Below are 23,093 nucleotides of genomic sequence, written 5' to 3' on the forward strand. Positions count from 1 at the left end.
TCATGTCAAAAAAAGGATTTGAGTAGCAAACATAACTCTAGCCTGGAAAAGTCACAGACCACCAGCATTCCAAGCTATGCCACACAGACTGTACCTACCCAGCAAGCCATTAACACCGCAGCTGCCAAGAGCTTTCAAAGTCCAAACTCCACCCCCAAGGTATGTGAAATGCAAGATATGGAGTAAAACTAGTTATTCTTAAGCCTTAAGACACATTGTTTATGCTGTTGGGTTTTGGACTTACTTATGCAAGTTCCACAATCCCCCCCCCCCTTTTTTTTTTCTATTTCTCACCTTTTGGGAATAGATCTATCCTCTGCCTGTCCCATCCCCATATCTTAGAAGCAGATAACTACATTTCACAACTTGCCTCCAGGTGAACACTGTCTTGACTCTCACCTATGTCTCACTTAGATGATAATGAAATGATACTCCAGACTTCAGGACAAGTTCAGACTCCTGGTACTAGAGTAAATGCACTCTACCTACATATGAGAATACCATAAATTTTTAAGGACAATGAAAAAATACTATGGTCTGAATATTAGTTTCATGACACCCCATTCATACGTTGAAACACAGCCCTCATTGAAAGTCTTACAAGGTCATGGAGACCTCAAAGAATGATGATGTGTTTAAGAGGCCTAAGAGAAGTGAACATGATGGCTCTGATCTTAGCACTTGGGTAGGCAGAATGAAGAGGACCATGAGTTAAAGGCCAGCTTAGGCTACACAGCAAGTTCAAGAAGCAAATCTAAGAAGCACCTCAAAAAAAAAAAAAAAAAAAAAAAAAAAGAAAGAAAAAGAAAGAAAAAGAAAGAAAGAAAGAAAGAAAGAAAGAAAGAAAGAAAGAAAGAAAGACAAGAGCTAGGGATGTAGCCCAGTGGTAGAGGGTTTGCCTAGCCCTGGGTTTAATCTCCAGCACCACAAAAATCACAATGGGGCCCACGTGGAGAAAGAACAAAACAGGTACATCTATGAGGCACAGGCCCTTTGACAGACATCAAAACTGCTGCACTCCTCAGCCACCAGTATCCTGGATAATATCAGCTCTTAGAAGCTTCCTGCTGTTCTAACTTAACTACAGCAACCTAAATGGATAAAAGGGCCTTCCAAACAAGCTGCTTCCAGACCACCAGCTTAGTTACTCTTCAATTATCTTCACTCAGAAGAAAAAAATCATAATATTATTATTTAAAAACCAACAAATTTCAAAATCCTTCTCTTCTGTCACACTAAAAATAAGATAGCCTATCACTGAAGTTAAAATGAAAATGGAAGGTGGAAAAGATGAGATGGTTCAGTTAGTACAGTGCTTACAAGACCTCAGTTTGATTGTCTCAGAACCTATGTGAAAGCTGAGCAAAGTGGTACACACCTATAATCCCAGTACCAGCGAAGCAGAGACAAGAGGATCCCTGGAGCATAGTAGCCAGCATCAATAAAGCATCTGTCTCAAAAAATAAGGTGAAGTAATTGAGGAAGACGCCCAACATCAATATCTAGCCTCCACACATGTAGGAAAAGGGGAGTGAAGGAAGAAAATTCATGATTATTTAAAAGACTGACAATTAAAGCTAAAGACATTTAATCAGATTTATACATGTCAAACAGGGACAGTTAAATGTTTATAAAGCTAACAGGAAATTCAAATTTTTTCTTGTTTTGTTTTTCTTGTCATATTTTGTGTTTTTGTTTGTTTGCTTTTAGAGACAGGGTTTTTTTTGTGTAGCCTTGGCTGTCCTGAAACTCATTCTGTACCAAGCTGGCCTCAAACTCATAGATCTGCCTGCCTCTGCTTCCCAAGGTCTGGGGTTAAAGATGTGCACCACAGATGGCACAGATGGCATCTGAGTTTTTACCAAATGCAAAGGAAGCCAAAAGGTAGGGGACAAGTTCCTGTCCCAAGAGAAAATTATCATCATCCAAGAACTGTATATTCTGTGGGAATATCTGCTAAGAAAGGTACAATAAAGACATTTGTGAATACAGACGGGAATTTGCCAGTGCCTGAGGGGAATTCCAGCTGAGGAACTGGGGATGAGGGTGGGAGGGACACAGGAGGAGGAAGACCAGCAGACAGAGGTCTGATTCAATGAGGAAGAGACAATGAAAAACACAGATGGTACAAAAGCAGAAATCACGTTTTCCAGAGGAAAACAAAAGGGCAATTACCAAGAGCCACGAGTAAGTAGGGCAAGTAGAGTTCAAGTGTTTTAAGATCTTACACACACTGGAGCAAAATAAAGAAATGATAAATTGAGAATACAAGATGCCAACGTTAGGGTCAACACCAGAAGAATGCAAACACTGAGAACGATGCTATACACCAGCAAGATTCAAAGTTTAAGATATAATAAAATACAATAGCAGAGTTTACAATTAATCAATTTTAATACATTTTCAGAAAGGCAACAATGAAAATTCTCGTCCAGGTTTACCTACTTCACAGTAGTTGAGAAAATAGGTTTTGACTAACAAAGATGCTATTCTACGTGCTAATTGTAACATGGCATTTATAACAGTTTAAGCCCCTGCCATTATGTTAAGTTTACAACTTGGTTCAAAAAAGAAGCTAGAGCTATTTACTGGAGTTCTAATGGCCATGTTATTTATCAGGCTGAATGAAAGAGAACTTCATTTATAAATGAGCAAGATACAAATTAAAATAAACTTGGAATAACCAGAGAGAGCAGAGCCAACACAAGTTTGCCTTTCAGACCTAAGCGCTTTCAGCTTCACATTGAGATAATCAGGCTGTTTTTAACTAGCTATCTATTGCTGTGAGGAGACACCATAACCACGACAACTCTTATAAAACATTTAATTTGGTGGCTTAAAGTTTCAGAGATTCAGTCCATTATCATGGTGGGACAAGGTAGTGTGCATGGTGCTGGAGAAGTTCTTACATCTTGATCCACAGGCAACAAGAACTGGTTCAAGACACTGGACCTTTAGCATTAGGATATATAAGACCTCAAAGCCCGCCTCCAACAAGGCCACACCTACTTCAACAAAGTCACACTCCTAGTAGCACTACTCACTATAAGCTTATTGGGGGGGGGCAATTACATTCAAACTACCACACTAGCCTACCTATAACGTCTGTCTCCGTGCCAAAATAATCCCATTAGAGTCAATCAGGGGTAAAAATATTGAGAGCTGGGCTCAGTGGAAGGAACTGACAGGTAGATTTACATGTTAGGAGTCAGGGATATACTGAGGTCTTATGTGTCCCCAACCCATTAAAAACACACACACATACACACACTCTCATAATCTCTCTCTCTGTCTCTCTTTCTCTCTCTCTCTCTCTCTCTCTCTCTCTCTCTCTCTCTCTCTCTCTCTCTGTCTCTCTGTCCTTCTCTCCCCTCCCCTCATGTCCTGAAACTTGTAGTAAAATTGACTATAAAATATTTACTAAACCAGGCATGGTGACCTAAAATAAACCTTTAATCCCAGTACTCATGAGGCAGAGGCAAGCAGATCTCTGAGTTTAAGGCTAGTCTGATCTACCCAGCGAGTTACAAGACAACCTGGGTTACACAGCGAAACACTATTTTGAAAACCGCCCCTCCCAAAAAATACTAGTAAACTTGTCTAGGAAATAATAAGGTACACAACAAAGAATTTCACTAAAGGACTGTTGCCTCCAGTATGACTGGGAGGTTAGTGTACTCACCAGACTTGTTAGAACTATGAAACAGAAAACTATACCATAAATGAAACTTGGGGTTGCTAAGAAAGTTCTTGCTAATATTTCTTCATCAAGACTGACATGGAGGAGAGGAGGGAGGGGAAACTGTGGTTGGTATGTAAAATAAGCCAAAAAAAAAATTTTTTTAATTAAAAAGACTGACCTCCTATGAGGCTCCATTCCTAAGGCAAAAGGAGACAACTCTGATTTATCTGACTTATAAGTGGCCATTAGGCCCAACCCCATATCAAAGAACATGGCTCTAAGGGACAGTTCAAGAGGGCAGTGCAGGCTCACAGCTAGTCTGCCTAGTGTATCACTGAGGCCCCTGTGCTCTAAACAGAACAACACTGGTGTACTTATAAGTCTGACAATGCTTTGGAAACCTTTCATCTGCCAGACTTGCAGCCTCCTTGCCTGTGTTTAGATTGTTCAAAGTTATAACTTGGGGCTGCGTCTTACAAGGGATTTAAAGATGACAAATGTGTGGAATGTGTAAGCCTAATGTGTACCTAAGTTAGTAAAATCTTCTATTTGAGATTGGCTCCTCTGAGCAGTAGCCAGAGCAGGACAAGTGCTATTAAAGAGCCTTTCCCTGATTAACTCTCATGTACACAATGATTTCTCACTATGAAGATACATTGTTTCTATAACAGTAGCATATGCTTGTAATCCTACCATTTAGAAGTAAAGGTAGAAGGATCAGGAGTCAGAGTAATCCCCAGACACAGTCAATTCAAGACCATCTTGAGCTACAAGAGCATGCCTCAAATCAAAACAAAAAATAAACCGTGTGTGTGTGTGTGTGTGTGTGTGTGTGTGTGTGTGTGTGTGTGAGAGAGAGAGAGAGAGAGAGAGAGAGAGAGAGAGAGAGAGAGAGGTTGGTAGATATTATAAAACACACACATTTTTGTGGTGCAAGATCAAAACAAAACCCTGGCCCTTATACTCTAACACTAAGCTACATCCCTACTCAAAAAAAACCTGTGTTTCATATAACACACTCATCTTTAATTTACCTGAAAACTAACCAACAAATGAAAACATAGAGAAGGAAATGTTCCTCTAGTCCAGTGGTTCTCAACCTTCCTAATGCTTGTGACCTCACGTTGTGGTGACCCCCAACCTAAAATTATTTTGCTACCTCATAAATGTAAATTTGCTACTGTTATGAATTGTAATGCATATATTTTGGAGATGGCGGTTTCCCACAGGTTGAGAAACTACTGATCTAGACCATAAGCAAACAATTTAACAACTGAAGAGGAGAGGGTGAGATTGAGAGTTTAAGTCAACATAAGTCAAACCAGATAAAACAGTGTACTGTTCAAGACTCCTTACTAAGACACTGAAGGCTGAGGGTATGTTTTAATGGGAGAGCACTTGCTCAATATGAGCAAGGCTCTGAGTTCCATCTCCAGCCCCACAATCAAAGGGGGTGGTCTCTAGCCAAAGGGGGATAGTTGCATCCTAGCAGTGGGAAGGTGGAGACAGACAGACCCCAGTAGCTCACTGGTTAGTAGTCTATCCTTATCTTCTAGTCCCAGGTCCCAGTGAGAGACATTGTTGGGGGGGGTGGGGAGATGGAGTCTTAATTAGGATTCTATTGCTATGATATAAAACCATGACCAAAAGCAACCTGAAGAAGAGTTTATTTCATCTTACAATTCTCAGGTCACATCACTGAGGGAAGTCAGAAACCTGAAGGCAAGAACTGAAGCAAAAACCACAGAGAAAAGCTGCTTACGCGCTTGTTTCTCGTGGCTTACTCAACCTGCTTTCTTATACAATTCAGAACCACCTGCCCAGGGCTGGCACCAACCAAACTGGGCTGAACCCTCCCATATCAATTGTTAATCAGACTTGCCTAGATGCAATCCAATGGAGGCATCATCAACTGAGGTTCTTCTTTCCAGCTAACTCTCTAGCTTGTGTCAAACTGACAAAAACAACAAAACAAAAACATAACAGGACAAGATAGGGAGGGAGTTTTCTTCTGAAGTATGGTCCATGACAGGTTGTCTATGTCAATATATGGTCCTGTACCAATAAGCATACTGGCAGCATTAATTGAACTAAGTGGTTATTTAAAAGAAAGAAAGGGAGTGGGGGGGGGCATGAAGGTGGGAGAGGGTTGGGGAAGGAAATCATGTATAAAATAATCAAAGAATAAGTAAAAGAAATAAGAAAAATTTTACAAGGTAGATAGTTCCTGAGGAATGGTACCTTAAGTTGACCTCTGCTCTACACACACACGAGTACATATATATGCTTACATGTATATGAACATGCATCAGCAGAACTTTAAAAAAGAGCCCTGTCATTCACAACTTCCCCCATCCTTAACTAACTTACTGCCTTTAGTTTCTTCCTGTCCTTATTCAATCATCTAACTCAAGCCTTCTAATATCATCTCCTATACAAATCTCACATTCAGTCCTCCTAAAAATTCCTATAATCAATTCCCTACTTTAGAGCTTCATTCCTATTAGAATTTCTCATTCTCATTGTCTTTAGTATTGTTCCCTCAAATCCATCTCCAGTAGAACCATAAGGAAACTTCTTAAAACTTGTGACCATGCCATTCATACTTAAAGGCTTTCAATGAGTCCCTGTCACACACACAATAAAGTCAAGCACTTTCTTTCAATGGTCTACTGCCTACAAATCATCTGAGCTATAGCTGTGCTGTGCCTGGAGGATTAGTAGGACACTATTAAAAACTTGCAATTTTCAGATCTAATGGGATTTCTGTAGGATAAGAAAATAAATAAAAAAATAAAATAAATCATTTCCAAAAAAAATTCCAACATCTGGACTGTAGCTGAAAACCGTTCTATTTTAAAATGTCTGGTGACATTTTTGAAAATCCACTATACTTTGAGATTATTTCAAAAGTTAAATAAAAAGTCCCCTCAAATTCTAGGTTCCAAATTGCATTTAGAAACATTTATTCATGATATAACACACAGATTAAAACCATAAAATACTGGATAAAATTGTTTTTACTTAGTTTGACCTAGTAAAAACAAGCTCATATTAGATAACACATGTACCATATTTATTATTTATTTATTTGTCTGTTTTCTCAAGATAGGGTTTTTCTATGTAGCCCTGGCTGTCCTGGAACTTGCCCTGTAGACGGCTGGCCTTGAACTCACAAAGACCTGCAAGCCTCTGCCTCTAAGTGCTGCCACCACCTCCAGGCTATATGTACCATATCCAGAAGGCATAATTATTCTAGAATTCAATCACACACTAATCTACAAGTGTTGATATAAAACTTTTATTTTTTAAAAAAAAACCAGGTAATGAGCTAGGCAGTGGTGGCATACTCCTTTAATCCCAGCACTTGGGAGGCAGAGACAGGTGGATCTTTGTGACTTCAAGGTCAGCCTGGTCTACAGAATGAGTGCCAGGACAGGCTCCAAAGCTACACAGAGAAACCCTGTCTTGGGGGAGCAGAGGGGGGGCGTAGAGCCAGATAATGATAGTTATCTGGTTAGAAAAAGGTGAGAAGCAGGGAGCAGGGAAGGGCCAGCAAGATGGTTCGGTGGACAAAAGTGCTAATTTGCAAGTCTGAAAACCTGAGTTTGATCCTCAAAAAACACATGACAGAAGCAAAAAACCAAATAAACAAAAAACAACTCCCACAGCTGCTTCTGATCTCCTCTAACATACTGTGGTACATGTGACCCCACCTCCCCCATACACATACAAAAAAACGTGTAAAAATTAAGAGCCATTCTGTAATCTGATAAGACATGCCATATGCCAGACAGTTCTCATTGAGAACACAGAAAATCCTGCATCATAAATGCATTCAGTAAGGGCTGAGTCTCTTCTGCGTACATAGCACATGTACAACAGTAGGGGAAAGGACAAATCTTTGCCTTTCTGAAATATTTTTAATAGAGAAGATAATTAGCAAAAATGGTTTTGGAGTTCTAAAAATAAAATTTCCTAACCCTAATAAGCAATAAGGTTGTTATAGTTATATTTTAATAGGTCCTTAAAGGGAAAACCTTTACAGTTTTAAGTTCTTTGGTTCCAAATCTTTCAAGATTCCTATTATGCTTTAGAAAGCAGGTTAGGCAGTTCCAGCTAGGTAGATGCTCTTAGCCCAATTACATGCATTATTATTCTGAAATATATAATTCTACAGTTGAAAGTTACAAGGCTTGGTAATATAAAGAAAGTCTGATGGAATTTGGTAGGCTAGGGGGTAGAGACAGAGATAGCTCAACTGTTAAGAGCACCTCCTAATTTTGCAGAGGACCTAAGTTCAATTTGCAGAACCCACATGGTAACTCCAGTTTCAGGGAATTCAGTGCCCTCTTCTGATCATGTATGACACATACATGGTGACTAACATACACGCAGACTAAAAACTCACATACATAAAATAAATGCAAAAATATTAAATTTGGTAAGCTATGAGAAAAGTTTTTACAATATAATTCATAACAATGGATTTCTACTAGGTAGAGTTCAACAAAATTGGAAACACTAGAAAGATAAAAATGACAAATTTGTATGGATAAAAATTATATAATTCAAAACACACTAGTTTACAATTACTATAGCTTCCAACTAATTCTTAAACTATGCATCATGGGGGTCATGAAAACTCTGGCAACAATGAAAAATTTCTCAGGTGCAACAACCAAAAATGAGTTGTCAGCATTCACCCTGTTGCATCACTGAACTTCACTACAGCCTTGGAATACACAAAAATGTGTGTTTTGAACTGCACATATCATTGTGACAACAGAACACCTTGGATCAGATCTTGATTACTGTGAGTTACTAAGTGTATTCTTTCCATTATACATACAAAGTTTTCTGTTATAAAAAACAATGACTTGCCATGTTTTTTCTACCATGACCGCTCAGCATGCAAGTATCAAATTAGTACTGCTTTAGATTGAACTGTGTTAAGAATATTTGACTTCAAAAATTATTCTTCCTGCCAGGCAATGGCAGTGCACACATTCCTTTAATCCTAGGAAGCAAAGGCAGATGTAGCTCTGTAAATTTGAGGCCAGCCTGGTCTACAGAACAAGTTCCAGGACAGGCTCCAAAGATACATGAACCCCTGTCTCAAAAAATAGATTTAAGTAAATAAATAAATCTCAATATCTCTCTCTCTCTCTCTCTCTCTCTCTCTCTCTCTCTCTCACACACACACACACACACACACACACACACACACACAGTCATTCTTCAAGGAGGTTAGGGATGGGTCAGTCGGTAAAGCATTTGCCATGAAAACATGAGGATTGCATAGAGCTCTATCCCCACCATCCACAACACACATTGGAAATCTCAGAGCTGGGAAGGAAAATACAGGTGGATCACTGAGGTTTACTAGCCAGCCAGTCCACTCAAAATTGTAAGCAACAGATTTAACTGAGAGACCCTATTACAAAGAGTAAGGCTAAGAGCAACTGAGTAAAACACCTGTCACTGGCCTCTAATTGCTGAACACACACACACACACACACACACACACACACACACACAGAGAGAGAGAGAGAGAGAGAGAGAGAGAGAGAGAGAGATTGGTTTGGAATTAGGAAAGAATTTCCAAAAATTTCTGAAATGACCCTACACATATTTCTGTAATTCTGAATTACATATGTGTTAATATAAACCAGCATTCTCAACATGACAATTATAAATCAAAATATCAATCAACTATCAACTCTGAAGCACAATAAACATACCTGATGTCCTACAGTATCAAATACTCCAAGGTTTACTTTTATGCAAAAATAATCACATTCATTGCATTAGCATGCATATTTACCATTCATTTTAAATAAATAGTAAAATCACATTTATGCCAATGAATGTTTTTAAAATTAATTTCCTTTTATTAGAAATAAGTATTTGATCTATATGTAAAATTTTCTCTGGCCAAAGGGGTTAGCAAAGTAGGATTATGAAAGCCCTGCTCTATGTTGCTCAAAAGACAATTTAACTTTTTTTTTAAGTCTGTAATTTACAAGAAAGTTCACTATTTTGTTTTCTCGTCTTTCTTTCTTTCCTTTTTTTTTTTTTTTTTTTTTTTTTTTTTTTTGTACAGGGTTTTACCATGCAGTTCAAGCTGGCCAGAACTTGGAATCTTCCTGCTTAGCATTTCAAGTGCTAAAACTATGGGTGAGGGCACCATGCCAGGGCTTGCTCCCCCAGTTAATTAAAAAATAAAATGTTCTCAAAATACTTATGACAGTTAACTACTAATGATAGTATATAGTAACATGCTTTTTTTCTTGTTTTGTTTTTTGGAGACAGGGTTTCTCTGTGTAGCTTTGAAGCCTGTCCTGAAACTCACTTTGTAGACCAGGCTGGCCTCAAACTCACCTGCCTCTGCCTCCTGAGTGCTGGAATCAAAGGTGTGTGTCACCACCACCCAGCAGTATCATGCTTTTAAAGAGTAAATAAATTATACATATACACACATACAAAGCTAGCATATATGCTCACATAAACATGTTTTAGACAGATTTGCATCTCTTCCTGAAATGTTTCTGCTAGCACCATGAAAGGACTAGGGAGATACATTGTTTATGACAAGATACACTGTTAACAGTGCTTTTGAGCCAGTCAGTGGTGGCCCACAGCTTTGATCCCAGCACTCCAGAGGCAGAGGCACTCTGTGAGTGTAAGACCAGCCTGATGTACAGAGTTAATTCCAGGACAGCCAAGGCTACACAGAGAAACCCTGCCGGGAAAAAAAGAAAACAACAAAAAAGTACTTCTGAACAAAGAACTCACTTCATAAGAGAAGGAATACAGATGGGCTCTAACCTTTGATTGCCTGATCTCCCCACATGGTACATCACCCAAAAGCAGAAGTTCTAGTAGAAAATGCTAGTTGAGAAAGCAATCCCTCAAGGTTGACACTCTTATTTGACAGAATGCACTTACTCTTTGAATCAAATACTGTTTTCTCCATAGCCAGAGTACATAAAACTGAAAAATAAAGAACAGAAGTAGTCCCTCTCAGTATCAGCCTTAAAAACCCTACTGGCAGTTTTGTTTCCAATAGTTCCAAATTTGACATCTGTGGTTTAGGTGCTTTGATTAGGTGGAAGAAACAATTCCACCAGGATCCACTGAAAGATGAAACTGCTTTGTGATTATTGCCTCCAAGCCACTAAACCAGGATTCCTCAACGTAGGCATTACTGACATTTTTGACAAGATAATTTTGTACAGCTAAGGGCCAACCTTCACTCCCCATCTCTAAGCATCATAGGATACTTAGGAACATTCAGGTCAGATCCCTGAACTCCACCCATGCGATACCATGAGCATCACCTTCCCAAAGTTGTAACTATTCAAAATATCTCCACACACTGTCAAATATCCTCTGGAAGACAAAATTACCCCTGGTTAAGAAAACTGCACTACATCAAGTCAAAGGTCACTCCATTAAATGGAGTCAGTCCATGGCCAAGGAGATAAAGTATTGCTGCCACATAAAGGGGATAGAGAAAACTGGAACTTTTACCTATGAAATGTCTCTAAAAGTTAATGCAAAACACTGCACCCACACAGCAGGTGCCCAGGACAGAATCATATTCTCCTCTGACAAAGGTTTGGATTCCCACATTGTCTAGGTACAAAATGATGGTCAAGGACACATGAATCAGGCAGCAGCAGAAAAAAAGTTACACCTAACAATTCTCCTGTCTCCACCTCCCTATTGTCCTGGAGTAACAGGCACATTTGTGGCCACCCTGCCCTTTTTTATGTCAGTGCTGGGCTCCAAACTCTAATCTTCATGCTTGCAAAGTAACTGCTCATGCCCACTGGGTCCTTTATCTATCTTCCACAGCTCCCACCTTGTTTTTTTGTTTTTCACAGTCCAAGGAGGCTTTTTATGTATGCGTTTTACATCTCTAGATAAAGAATCCCAGGATTTTCCCTCCTGTGTGTTTTCGTCTTGCTTCTTCATGGTCCATGATGCCATCTGAGGCTGTCAGTACAATGAAGCCAAACTGATGGGTTGGGAGCAGATTATTCTGCCATTTTTCTAGGTCTTTGAGCTGCACATCAAATCTAGGGCTGATTACTCCACACTTGCTCAACCTACCTATGAGGTTCACGACAATTTTCCCAGCTCTGTGGTCATCAATGATTTCAAACTCACCAATGTAACCATGCTTCATTATCACAGTTAGGAACCAAACAATGACTTTAGAGCAGGGCCTGATGAGGACCTGGAGTCTGCCTCTATTCTCAGCATTGTTGATGCTCTTCAGAGCATCTGCCAGGATATTCATGTGCACCATGGTGACTGCACAGAAAGATGGCAGAAAACCCCACCTTGTTTTTTATTATGTACCTCAAGATACATAATTAAATTTGACTGGCTAGCCAAAGAGCCCCAAGGATCCTCCTATCACTAATCACTGATACAGCAGTGAGAGATCAAACAGAGTCTATGAACTGGTGGATCTTAAATAGTATTAGTCAAGCGAACTGTTTTCCAATAATAATAAAAAATAATAATAATGAGGGGGGACGGCAGGGAAGGGGAAGAGGGAAAGAACACGAATGAGCAAACGGCAGTGAAGAGTATAGCAATGACAGGAGCAAATGCTAGAGACCTGGGCCTAACATTTTTAATTAAATAAATGAAAGACCTTAAGCAATTAATAACTGTTACTGATTCCTAGATGACCTATTTGATTCCCTTCTATGAACTCCCAATTCTTCAGAGAAATTCTCAAGTCATCATACTTGTCTTCTCCTCTATTTTCTTTATTTAGCAAAACACATTTTCTGTTTTGTTTTGTCTTAAAAATTCACAAGTATGGGGGGGTGTCCTTGAGGCCAGAAGAAGGCATTGGATCACTTGGAATCAGAGTTACAGGCAGCTGTATGCTGGGCAGGTATGCTGCCCAATATGGGTCCTGAGAACCAAATTCAAATCCTCTAGAACAGCAACTGTTGTTTCCGCAGCCTCACATTACAAGTTGGGTTTTTTTGGTGGTGGTGGTGGTGGTGGTGGTGGTGGTGGTGGTGGTGGTGGTGGTGGTAGTTAAGTCTTTGTCTGGGGCCAACTTTCTGAATCTACTTCTACAGTTTACTTTGCTTCTTGAATATAGGCCACATTTTCCCACCGTTTTGTGTCTCTAGAAACTGTTGTACTCTGGATATTGCAAATGAAAAAAATCTTAAAACTCTACAAGGTATCTTCCTAGCCAGTGAGAATCTCTATTTTGATTAAGCAAAAAAGGGCGAGAAAGGTGATCATTGCAATCCAGTCAGTGTTTGAAGTGGGCCAACGACATGCTACAATTTTAGTAAGAGTCTGTTTATTTCTGATTCATCTCTTTCCTTCAGCATTGTCCATAATCAGCCCACCTACAAATGTCTCTTGTATCCCTGGAATTTTAATTCATTTGATCTTCACTACTTCAAAAACCTCTGGTGTTTTTAAAAATGTTGATTCTTAAAGCTCATCTGGTGTTTGTTTGAACTTGTTGCAGTGGTGTGTATAACTGTGCTGTCATCTCCTAAATAAATACTATCCAGAAGCCAAATGTCCTGCATGTGTAGACCCAACAGTAGTTTACAAGACTAGCTTTTCATAAAAACTATCTATGGAGACTGTTTTAAAATTATAACCACTTCCAGACATCCGAAACTCATAGGTATTTAGTGGATCCAGGAAACCAGTCCTTTTAAACAAGATTCAAGTGAACTTATTAAAAGCTAGCATTTCTAAAGAAACCACTGACTTCTCGCTCCTCCCCCAATGTTCAGTAAGGATATTTTTGTTTTTGTATTTTGAGACAGGGTTTCTCTATAGTTTTGGAGTCTATCCTAAAACTCACTCTGTAGACCAGAATGGCCTCAAATTCACAGAGATCATCCTGCCTCTGCCTCCTGAATGCTGGGATTAAAGGTGAGGGCTACCACTGTCTGAACAGTAAAGATATTTTTAAAAGAACATATACTATACATAATAAATGAAGAGGCAGAAGAGTAAAACACTCAAACTTTGAGAATAACTACAGACTTGCAGATAAAAAGCAGAACATGTGAAGGTTTTAAAAATTATATTAGGACAAAAGATAAGCAAGAACTAGGAGAGAGCCCACAGCAGCACTCACCCAGCAGGTACAAAGGTACAAAGCACTAGACTCCATCCCCAGTACCAAAAGAAAAAAAAAATGAAGGGAGAAAGACAGAAACCACTGGAGTACATACTACTAGGTGACCCAAACACATAACTATTTGATTTTCCCTTGAAGTATTGTAACAGAAACAAAGTGATCTTCAAATGTGGAAAAGCATTGCTAAATATCAACAAAAAGCTTGCATAATAAAAGCATGAAGAGCCTTACTATCTGCTTTATCTAAGTTGAAGTCTACACAAATTAATCCAAGAGTACCAAGGAAATCTGAAAATGTGGGAGGGAGATGTCAGTGAACTTCGAAGAGTCCTGCAGAAAAAGAAGGCCAAGCTGGGAATGAGAAAATGCTATCTCAACTGTCTAAATGCAGGGGTAATAGTGACAAGGTGATTTCAATACCATGCACTTAATGTTCATCACACAGATGACTTGTCAGGTCTATGGGAATTTAACATTTACTTCTAATAATAAATCTTACCTGTGTAGAACTCTCCCCCTACTCCCACCTCTCATGTAGCCTGACTGTCCTCAACTCACAGAGGGAGGTCCACCTGCCTCTGCCTCCCGAGTGCTAGGATGAAAGGTGTGTACCATCACGCCTGGCTTTGTGCACAGCATTTTTGTTTTGAGTTTAAGAGTTCATAATATATTCCTATCTCTGACTCCCACAAAGCCTGATTTAAAAAAAAAAAAAAAAAAAAAGGGAGGGACAAGTCTTTCTACAACCAGCACATCTTTCAACATACTCAATAGTTAAGGCTTGGAAAGCTTGACTTGCCTGGATGAGAACATACTCCCATAGAAAACCAGAAACTGAGACTAGGCAAATGGCTCAGTGGATAAAGTGTTTATCATGCAAGCATGCAAACCTGAGTTTAGACCCCCAAACACCCATATGTGTGCATGATGCATGTGCCTATAACCACAACACTGGGGGCTAGAAACAGGAGGTCATGGACTTGCTAGCCAGTCAGTCTAAGCAAAGCAGCCGAAATTCAGATTCAGACAAAGACCTGCCTTAAAAAGGTGAAGACTGCCCAGTGCTGATAGTGTGTGCCTTTTATCCCAGCACTCGGGAGCAAAAGCAGGATCTCTGTGAGTTCAAGGCCAGCCTGGTCTACAGAGCTGATCTATAGAGTTCCAGGACAGGCTCCAAAGCTACACAGAGAAACCCTGTCTCAAGTGTGTGTGGGTGGGGGGGGGGGGGGAGGTGAAGACCAGTAAGAGAAAGAAACCTGAAGTCAACCTCCGGCCTCCACAGGAGAATGTATGTATGTATGTATGTATGTATGTATATGTATATGTATGTGTGTGTGTGTGTGTGTGTATACACACACAAATACAAATACATATACAAACACACACAAAAAAATATAAAATAAGGAGCTAAGTAAAGGTTTTTCATTCCTAACTAAGCATGAAGACTAAGTTATTCTGAAATGACATATGGGATCACTTCAAAATAATGGAGAGGCAGTGAGTAGCAAATAGGTAGCAAACAACATGGATGAAATCGGAGGAGTAAAAGCATTACTTTTACTTAAATGGGGCTTAATGCTAATGGATATACAGTCATTTGAGATTTATTTTATGTGTCTGGGTGTATGCCTGAATGAATGTCTGTGTATCATGTACATGCCTAGTGCTCTGAGAGACCAGGAGAGAATATCTAATACCCTGGAAATATAATTGCAGATGGTGAGCTGTCAGGAACTAACCCAGACCTCTGCAATAACAGCAAATACTTTTATCTGTTAAGCCATCTGGCCAACCCCTCTGCTTTCACTTTTTTTTTTAACTTTTATAAATTTTATAGTAAATTTTAATGATAAAATGTATAGACACAAACAAGTCAACATTTTTATAGGTTTACTGTGCTAGAAGTAGATAAATATAGAAACATAATATTACCTGAATCTTTCTTTTCCATAGTATTAGGAATTGAACCCATGACCCTATACACTGTCAAATCCTCTACTGATAAGTTACAAACCTGCTGTATCTTGTTTTTCTTTGAATGGTGGCCTTTAACTTGCTATGCACCCTCAGAATAGCCTAAAATTCATGATCCGTCTTCCTCTACCTCTGGTGGGCTAGAATTATGTACCTGTGCCACTCACTACAGACTCTGCCTCAGTATTTTTTAAGTCATTAATTTTATTCAAGTCTCATAACGGCCTCTTATATTAAAATACTGACAGGACACTGGGCATGGTGACATACCTTTAATTCTAGTACTCAGGAGGCAAAGACAGGCAGATTTTTATGGGTTCAAAACCAGCCTGGTCTACATAGAAAAGTTCCAGGCCAGCTAAGACTGCACAGTAAGACCCTATCTCCAAAAAAAAAAAAAAAAAAAAAAAAAAAAAAAAAAAAAGAGAGAGAGAGACAGACAAAAAAAAGAATGGTATGCCAGTTATTAACCTCCACTGCGCAATCGATCCTTGGGATGGTGAGATGTCTGGGAAGCACGTCTCCTGTAAAATGGTTGAGGAACACAAGGAGTAGTAGGTGTGAGGAATGCTTAGTATCTCCTCTCAAGTACTTTTTTAAAGTAAACAAACTTACTGTTAAGTTATAGAGGGTAGAATTAGAAACACTGAATGCAAAGCTGAAGAAGGCCAAATCCCAAACTTTCTTCTCTTTTTAAAAACCTACTCCTATTAAGGCTCATGACTAATACACTACCCACTAACAACACTGTCACAATTACCTAACAATCTTCTAGGTATCTTCTCATTAAAAAAATCTGAGGGAAGGCTGATGAGTGAGGACTGGGAGGACAGGAGGGAGGTGAAACTGTGGCTGGGATGTAATATATGAGAGAAAAATACAATAATAAAAAAAAATCTGTATCCTGGTTCAGTTTTTCTTCTGCCCCACATCCACCACCCTCCCTCTAGGTATATCTAGGTTATTGTTGCTAACACTCAGAGAAGCATGAGTATTGTTTGTAAGTATGCCTCAAAAATATTTAAGAAACACACTAAACCTTCATTTATTATTATAAGACATTCAAATTTAAGTGGGCAGCTGGGCATAGTGGCTTATGCCTGTAGTCCCCAATATTCAGGAGGCTGAGAGGCAAGAAAGATCATAGGTTTGAGGCCAACCTGCCAAAAAAAAAAATTGTTTTTAAACTGAGCATCATATATCTTTATTTGTTAAATCTTACAAGCTTATGTAGGTAACGATGCCAAATGAACACCTCTCTAACATCAGTCCTCACCTCTTATCTCAATTCTAGAGGTTAATGACCATTAACAAAGACGGATAGGATCTCAACATTCAGCTAAAGCCTCCATACTGTCCATACTGCTAAGTGTCTTAAACTGTTCGTCTGCTCACCAATCCTTCCTCCCTTCCACCCTAACTGTTGTAATCAGTTCCTTATTCATCACCTCGAATTTAGGAACGGGAGACAAGGTCTCACTAGACCAGACTGATCTTGAAATCTTGTCCTCCTGCTTCAGCTCCCAAATGCTAAAATTACAAGCAAGTACCACAACTCCTGGCTTCACCTCATCGTCTTTTACATTTTATGTGTGCAAATGAATGTACTTGCACCCCATGCACATGTGTGCAAGTGAGAGGTCAACCTGGGGAAATCCATTCTCTCTTTCTATCAAGTGGGTCCAGCAGGGGATCAAACACAGGTAGTCAGGCTTAATGGAATATCTGGTCTACATAGTGCCAAAGGCATGGTAACAAGCATATACTTAACCATTTCACTACTTAATCACCTCACTGAGATAATACACTTACATTAAATTTACACTGCTGGAATTTGTTTGACTTTGGGGGGAGGGGAGTACTAGAAATTGAGCCTGTGCATGCTACAAAAGCCCCCCCTAGTCCAAGATAGTAACCTGTTTATAAAAATTCATATTCAGCAAAGAAAAATTGAAATGTTTTTCAAATGTTTTATAAAATTACATGTAATCCCTTAAAATTCTAAATATGTGAAAAAATATAATCCTAAAATGTTGACATTTTAAGTTTTAAAAAATAAATTAGAAAACAATGTAGCTCTGGCCAGGCATGATAGCACATGCCTGTAATCCCAGCACTCAGGAGTCAGAAGCAGGAAGATCTCTGTGAGTTTGAGTCCAGTCTGGTCTACATAGACAGTTCCAGGCCAGCAAGGGCTACATAGTAAAACCCTGTCTCTAAATTAATAATGAACAATGCTTTCAAGTCTGGTATTGCAAATAACTTGTTGCCCCTAGGGCTGTACTATACTTCCCATAGCTTCAGCTATGAATTAGTACTTTGCTTCTAATCTGAGAAGCCAGACAAGTATCTGTGAGAGCTATGGCAGAAATAGGACTTAAATAATCTCAGCCTCCTAACTACAGCTCTATGACTAATTAATTAGTGATGGGGATTATTTTTTCAAAAAGACAAGAAAATTAGTACATTTGAAGAATTATAAAGGATTTGAACTGACAGATTATACTTCCACTTTTCATATCAAACAGTCTCAGAATTCAGGAGACTCATTTCTCAAACTAGTTAACATCAAAATAGAAATAAGAACTCTGGTCTTCAATTTTTGCTACCAACATTTGGTCAAAATAAAACCTAGTTTCCCTCCCCATTTCCTGAAAATTCACTTTTAAGACACCAAGACCAAGAAACACAAATGCTTCTTCTCTTCCTCTATTCCATCAATTATCAAAACAGAATAAGATCTACTTGATACATAAAAGCATTTTCCTAGCCCAAAATAGAAAATTATTAATAAAAGCAACAGGATAAAAATAATACTCTGAAAATCCAGACAATGAGCTGGGGCTACAGCTCAGCTTGTAGAGTATTTGCCCAGCACACCCAGAGAAAGCTCAATACTGTATAAAACATGGAGGGGTGGTAACCCAGAACTATAATCTCAGCACTCTGGAGGTAGATAGGAGGATCATAAGTCATCCTCAAGTATGTCAGAATCACTGTCTTAATTAACTAAAAGTGAAGACTAGAAAACTGCTAAACAGGGGCAGGTCTCTGTGAGTTGGAGAGTAGCCTGGTCTACAGAGCTAGTTCTAAGACAGCCTCCAAAGCCACAGAGAAACCCTGTCTCAAAATACCAAAAAGAAAATTGCTAAAGAGAAAAATAAAAACTGAAAGAAAAAAAAATAAAACAGGGAATCAGAAATAAAAGCAAAACCACCCAATAACTCACCAGAAGGTACTTTAATACTTCCAAAATTCAAAAAGCTGCTCCAAGTATAACCAAACTCTAAATGAAATGTACTGCACAAATCAGATGTGATGTTGCATATCTGTGATTCCAGCACTTGGGATCTCAAAAAAACAGAAGAAAACCAACTAACCAACTTATTTATGCACACCTATAACCTCAGCACTGAGGAAGATGAAGCAAGAGGTCAAATTGGAGACCAAACTAGGCTACCATAGACCTACCTAAAAAAAGAAAAAGAAAAAAAGATCAGGGACACAACTCAGCAGGTTAAAGCACTTACCATGCAGGCCTGATAACCCGAGTTCAGTCACATAAAGGTGGAAAGAGAGAAATGAATCCACAAAATTGTCCTATGAACTCCACACATGCCCCATGGCATGTGCATATCCACACAAACAAAAATAAATACTTTCAATTGAAAATTTAAGAATTCTGTGTTTAAATCCTCTATCTATTCACCTCTAACACACAGCCAACCCAAACAGATGGATCACTATTCTAACATGAGCATAAAAGGTAAAATGCAGAACAGATCTGAGAGAGAAGCAGCATCACGATATACCTTAGCTTACAAATTGTAGTAGAAATGAGCATCACCAAACTTGAAAGTATAGAAAAGGTGCCACACAAATTGCATATATTCTTGTTACTATATACAGCTTACTACCATGTAAGATTCACACTGAAAACACTAAACAAGCCCAAAATGTGGGTAGGACAGGTGTTATTCCCATTTTACACATGAAAATATAAAAAGATGATACAGAGGTAAAGTGCCCAAGGTCACACTGTAAGTTCTACAATAGTGGGTGTTTTTCCTCATTACAAAGGTTACTGCAAACCCGAAGTGTTAAGAATTATTTCCTTATGCCCCAATTACTTTTGAGGACAACCCAAGAAAAATCTGTCAATAATTAAGCAGAAAAGCATCACTTGAAATTGTTATGAGACATAATTACTCAAAAGATCATTATCTAGGTATAAAATTATAATGAAAATAAGTCATTCTTTTTAATCACAAGTGTAGTGTACTGCTATTGGCTAAATCAACATCATACCTCATGCACTAAACATACCATCCTGTTTGGCTGTTGGTGAGGAGGTAGAGTGAAATAAGAGACCATTTCCTCGGGAAAAATAAGTTCTCATTTATTTGGATAAGACACCCAATGTTATAAAATAAGAGTGAGGGCAGGCAGCAGCTTGGTGGTTATAACAGCAAACCTCAGCCAAGCTAGCAGTGCCAGGCTGTGGTCTATAGAAAACATGCACTCTGGAAGTTAGCACCTCAAGTTTCTGCTACTTCGAAGTAGTTAACACACTTTATAGGTGGGGGTGGAGGATAGCATTTTAAGTCTTCTTTATAACTAATAACTAAGTTGAACTGCAAACTACCTCGGGGCTATATGTCTCAACAGTTCTTTTGATGATATAACCAAAGATTCAAAAGTCACTTTTATTTACTCAAAGCACACAACTGCATATATCACGGGTGTGTGTGTGTGTGTGTGTGTGTGTGTGTGTGTGTGTGTGTGTGTGTAGGTATGTCACCATGTAAACCAGACTGGCCTTGAACTCAGAGAGCCACCAGCCTGTGCCTCTTGAACATTGGGATTAGAGAAACACACCACAACACCCAGTTTACACAGAACATGTTAAGTGGTCAAATATATTCAGTTGGTGCTGGAGAGATGGTTCAGTGATTAAGAGCACTGACTGCTTTTCCAGATGATCTGTATTCAATTTCCAGCATCCACATGTGTGGTGATATATTATTTATGATTTACTAAAGTTTGCCTGAGGGTTCAGAAAGCAAAGCTAGCCACAAGCCATACAGATCAGGAAATGGTGATATTCACCTTTAATCCCAGCAGTCATACTAGCAAGCAATACAGCCAGGCAGAGGTGGTACACACTTAATTTCAGGACTCAGAAGACAGGCAGATAGATAGATCTCTCTGAATTCAAGGCCACCCTGGCCTATACAAGAGTGAAGAGTAACAGAGCTCACACCTTTAATCCCAGCACTAGGGAGGTGGAGATAGGAGTAATATGGCTGGGCAGAGAAAGGAATATAAGGCAGGAGACAGAAACTCAGAGCTTTTGCCTCTGAGAATTTGTGGCGATAGCACTGTCTCTGAGGACTCATGGACAGCCCTTGCAGCATGAGATAGAGGTAAGAACTAGTGATTGGCTGCTTTGCTTGTCTGATCTTCAGCTTGAAGCTTGAACTCCAGTATTAGTCTCTAGGTCTTTTATTATTTGTGTTACACACATGGCAGCTCACAACAGTCTGTAACTCCAGTTCCAGGGAAACCTGAAACTCATGGCAAAACATCAATGCACATAAAATAATAAAATAAAATATAACCAATCTACCATACACACTCTAAGATACTTCAGTGGGTGCGATAAAAGCCAGTCATTACTTACAACTAACAGTGGAGTTGTTCTTTGGCACATCTCTGAGTGCTACTCACGTCAGACTTTGCCATAATGATACAAGAATTTGCCAGTCACTGAAACCACCCATCAGTTCACATTCACTAAAATACAACTTTTCTATTGTCAAGGTCAAACTTTGTCTGATCTTTCCCTTCCCTAAGAAAATGGGAGTATTCTAAGATGAAACAACACAATGCTTTTATGAACAAGTCAATCCCTTGCAAATAGCTTAAGATGCCCATATTCTACTTCAGTATTGATCTGAAGCCTTTTAACAGTTTAAGCTGACCACAAACCTCCCCTTCCACTACTTTTATAGAACATTCTCCTTCTTAAACTTCCATTTAAAAAAGGAGCCTTCCTATACCTCTCATTCCTTGTCTTATGCACATACAACACAAAACTCTCAATGGAAAATAAGCATGACATACACATGAAAAACCAGTTTTTAATTATAACACCATGTATTCCTAAAAAAAAAAAAAGATGTCATTATAATTCAACAATATGACCTGTACAAAACCTCAGAACACCAAATCTGAAGGCTACAATAAAAATGCCCCAACACAGTCTGAGTAATTTGAAGAGTTAAAAAAAAAAAGGGCTTGTTATGTATCATATCATAGCTTTTGCTTTAACAACAGAATTCTTCATGTTATGCACATTTTTTTCCAAAGAAGATTAAAGAAAATAATATGTTTATTATTTACTTAGCTCAGTGACTTACTGCCAAGACTATAGACCTGACTTCAATCCCTGGAATCCACATGATAGAAGAGAACCAATTTCTGCATGTAGTCCTGACCTCTATAAATCATGGTGCATACTCCCACATGTGTGTGTGTACACACACAATAGTAATAATATGTGCACACATACATACATACATATATACATTCATATATACATACATATACACACACTCAGGAGGCAGAGGCAGATGGATTTTTGAGTTTGAGGCCAGAGGCCAGTCTGGTCTACAGAACAAGTTCTAGGACAGCCAGGGCTACACATTTTGTTTTGTTTTTCAAGTCAAGGTTTCTTTGTACAGCCCTGGCTGTCCTGAAACTTACTCTGTAAATAAGGCTAGTCTCAAACTCACAGAGATCCACCTGTCTCTGCCACCCAAGTGCTGGGATTAAAGGTGTATGCCACGCCCAGCTAACAGTAATAAATTTTGAAGTAAAATAATAATGTAAAAAAAAAACTGGAATATTTAAAATAAAGTGCAAATGCTGGCCCAATTCATACAACTTTATTATAATGTATTTTCTAAACTTGAAGACCGTATTATATGTATGCCACAAACTAGATGATAAAGCAGGAAGAAACAGATCAATTACCGAGATCCATAAATTACAAAAAGATGCTATCAGTACTCCAAGTATTTGTCAACAAATGCTAAAGGATAACCAACATACATTCCAGGAAATATCTACAGACTAGTCACTCTTCTTAGTGAAAATGCAATAGTCAATAAGCTGTATAAGAAGCCAGGCACGGTGGCACATGGCTTTCATCCCAGGACTTGGGAGGCAGAAACAGATAGATCCCTGTGAACTGGAGATCAGACTGGTCTACAGAGCTAG

At 38.9% G+C, this 23,093-nt stretch overlaps 2 protein-coding genes across 8 annotated transcripts in view; both read right to left on the bottom strand.

Annotated features, from left to right (window-relative positions):
- Nf1 (neurofibromin 1) overlaps positions 1 to 23,093 on the bottom strand; it is a 234,785-nt gene that overhangs the window by 203,198 nt on the left and 8,494 nt on the right. The window lies entirely within an intron of this gene.
- Positions 11,605 to 12,002, bottom strand: LOC127218823 (40S ribosomal protein S15a). Its single transcript, XM_051179836.1, has one exon. It carries the CDS (start codon positions 12,000 to 12,002, stop codon positions 11,610 to 11,612), a length of 393 nt encoding a protein of 130 aa, XP_051035793.1. The 3' UTR covers positions 11,605 to 11,609.

This window comes from Phodopus roborovskii, unplaced genomic scaffold, assembly GCF_943737965.1.
Source record: "Phodopus roborovskii unplaced genomic scaffold, PHOROB, whole genome shotgun sequence".
Taxonomy (NCBI): Eukaryota; Metazoa; Chordata; class Mammalia; order Rodentia; family Cricetidae; genus Phodopus; species Phodopus roborovskii.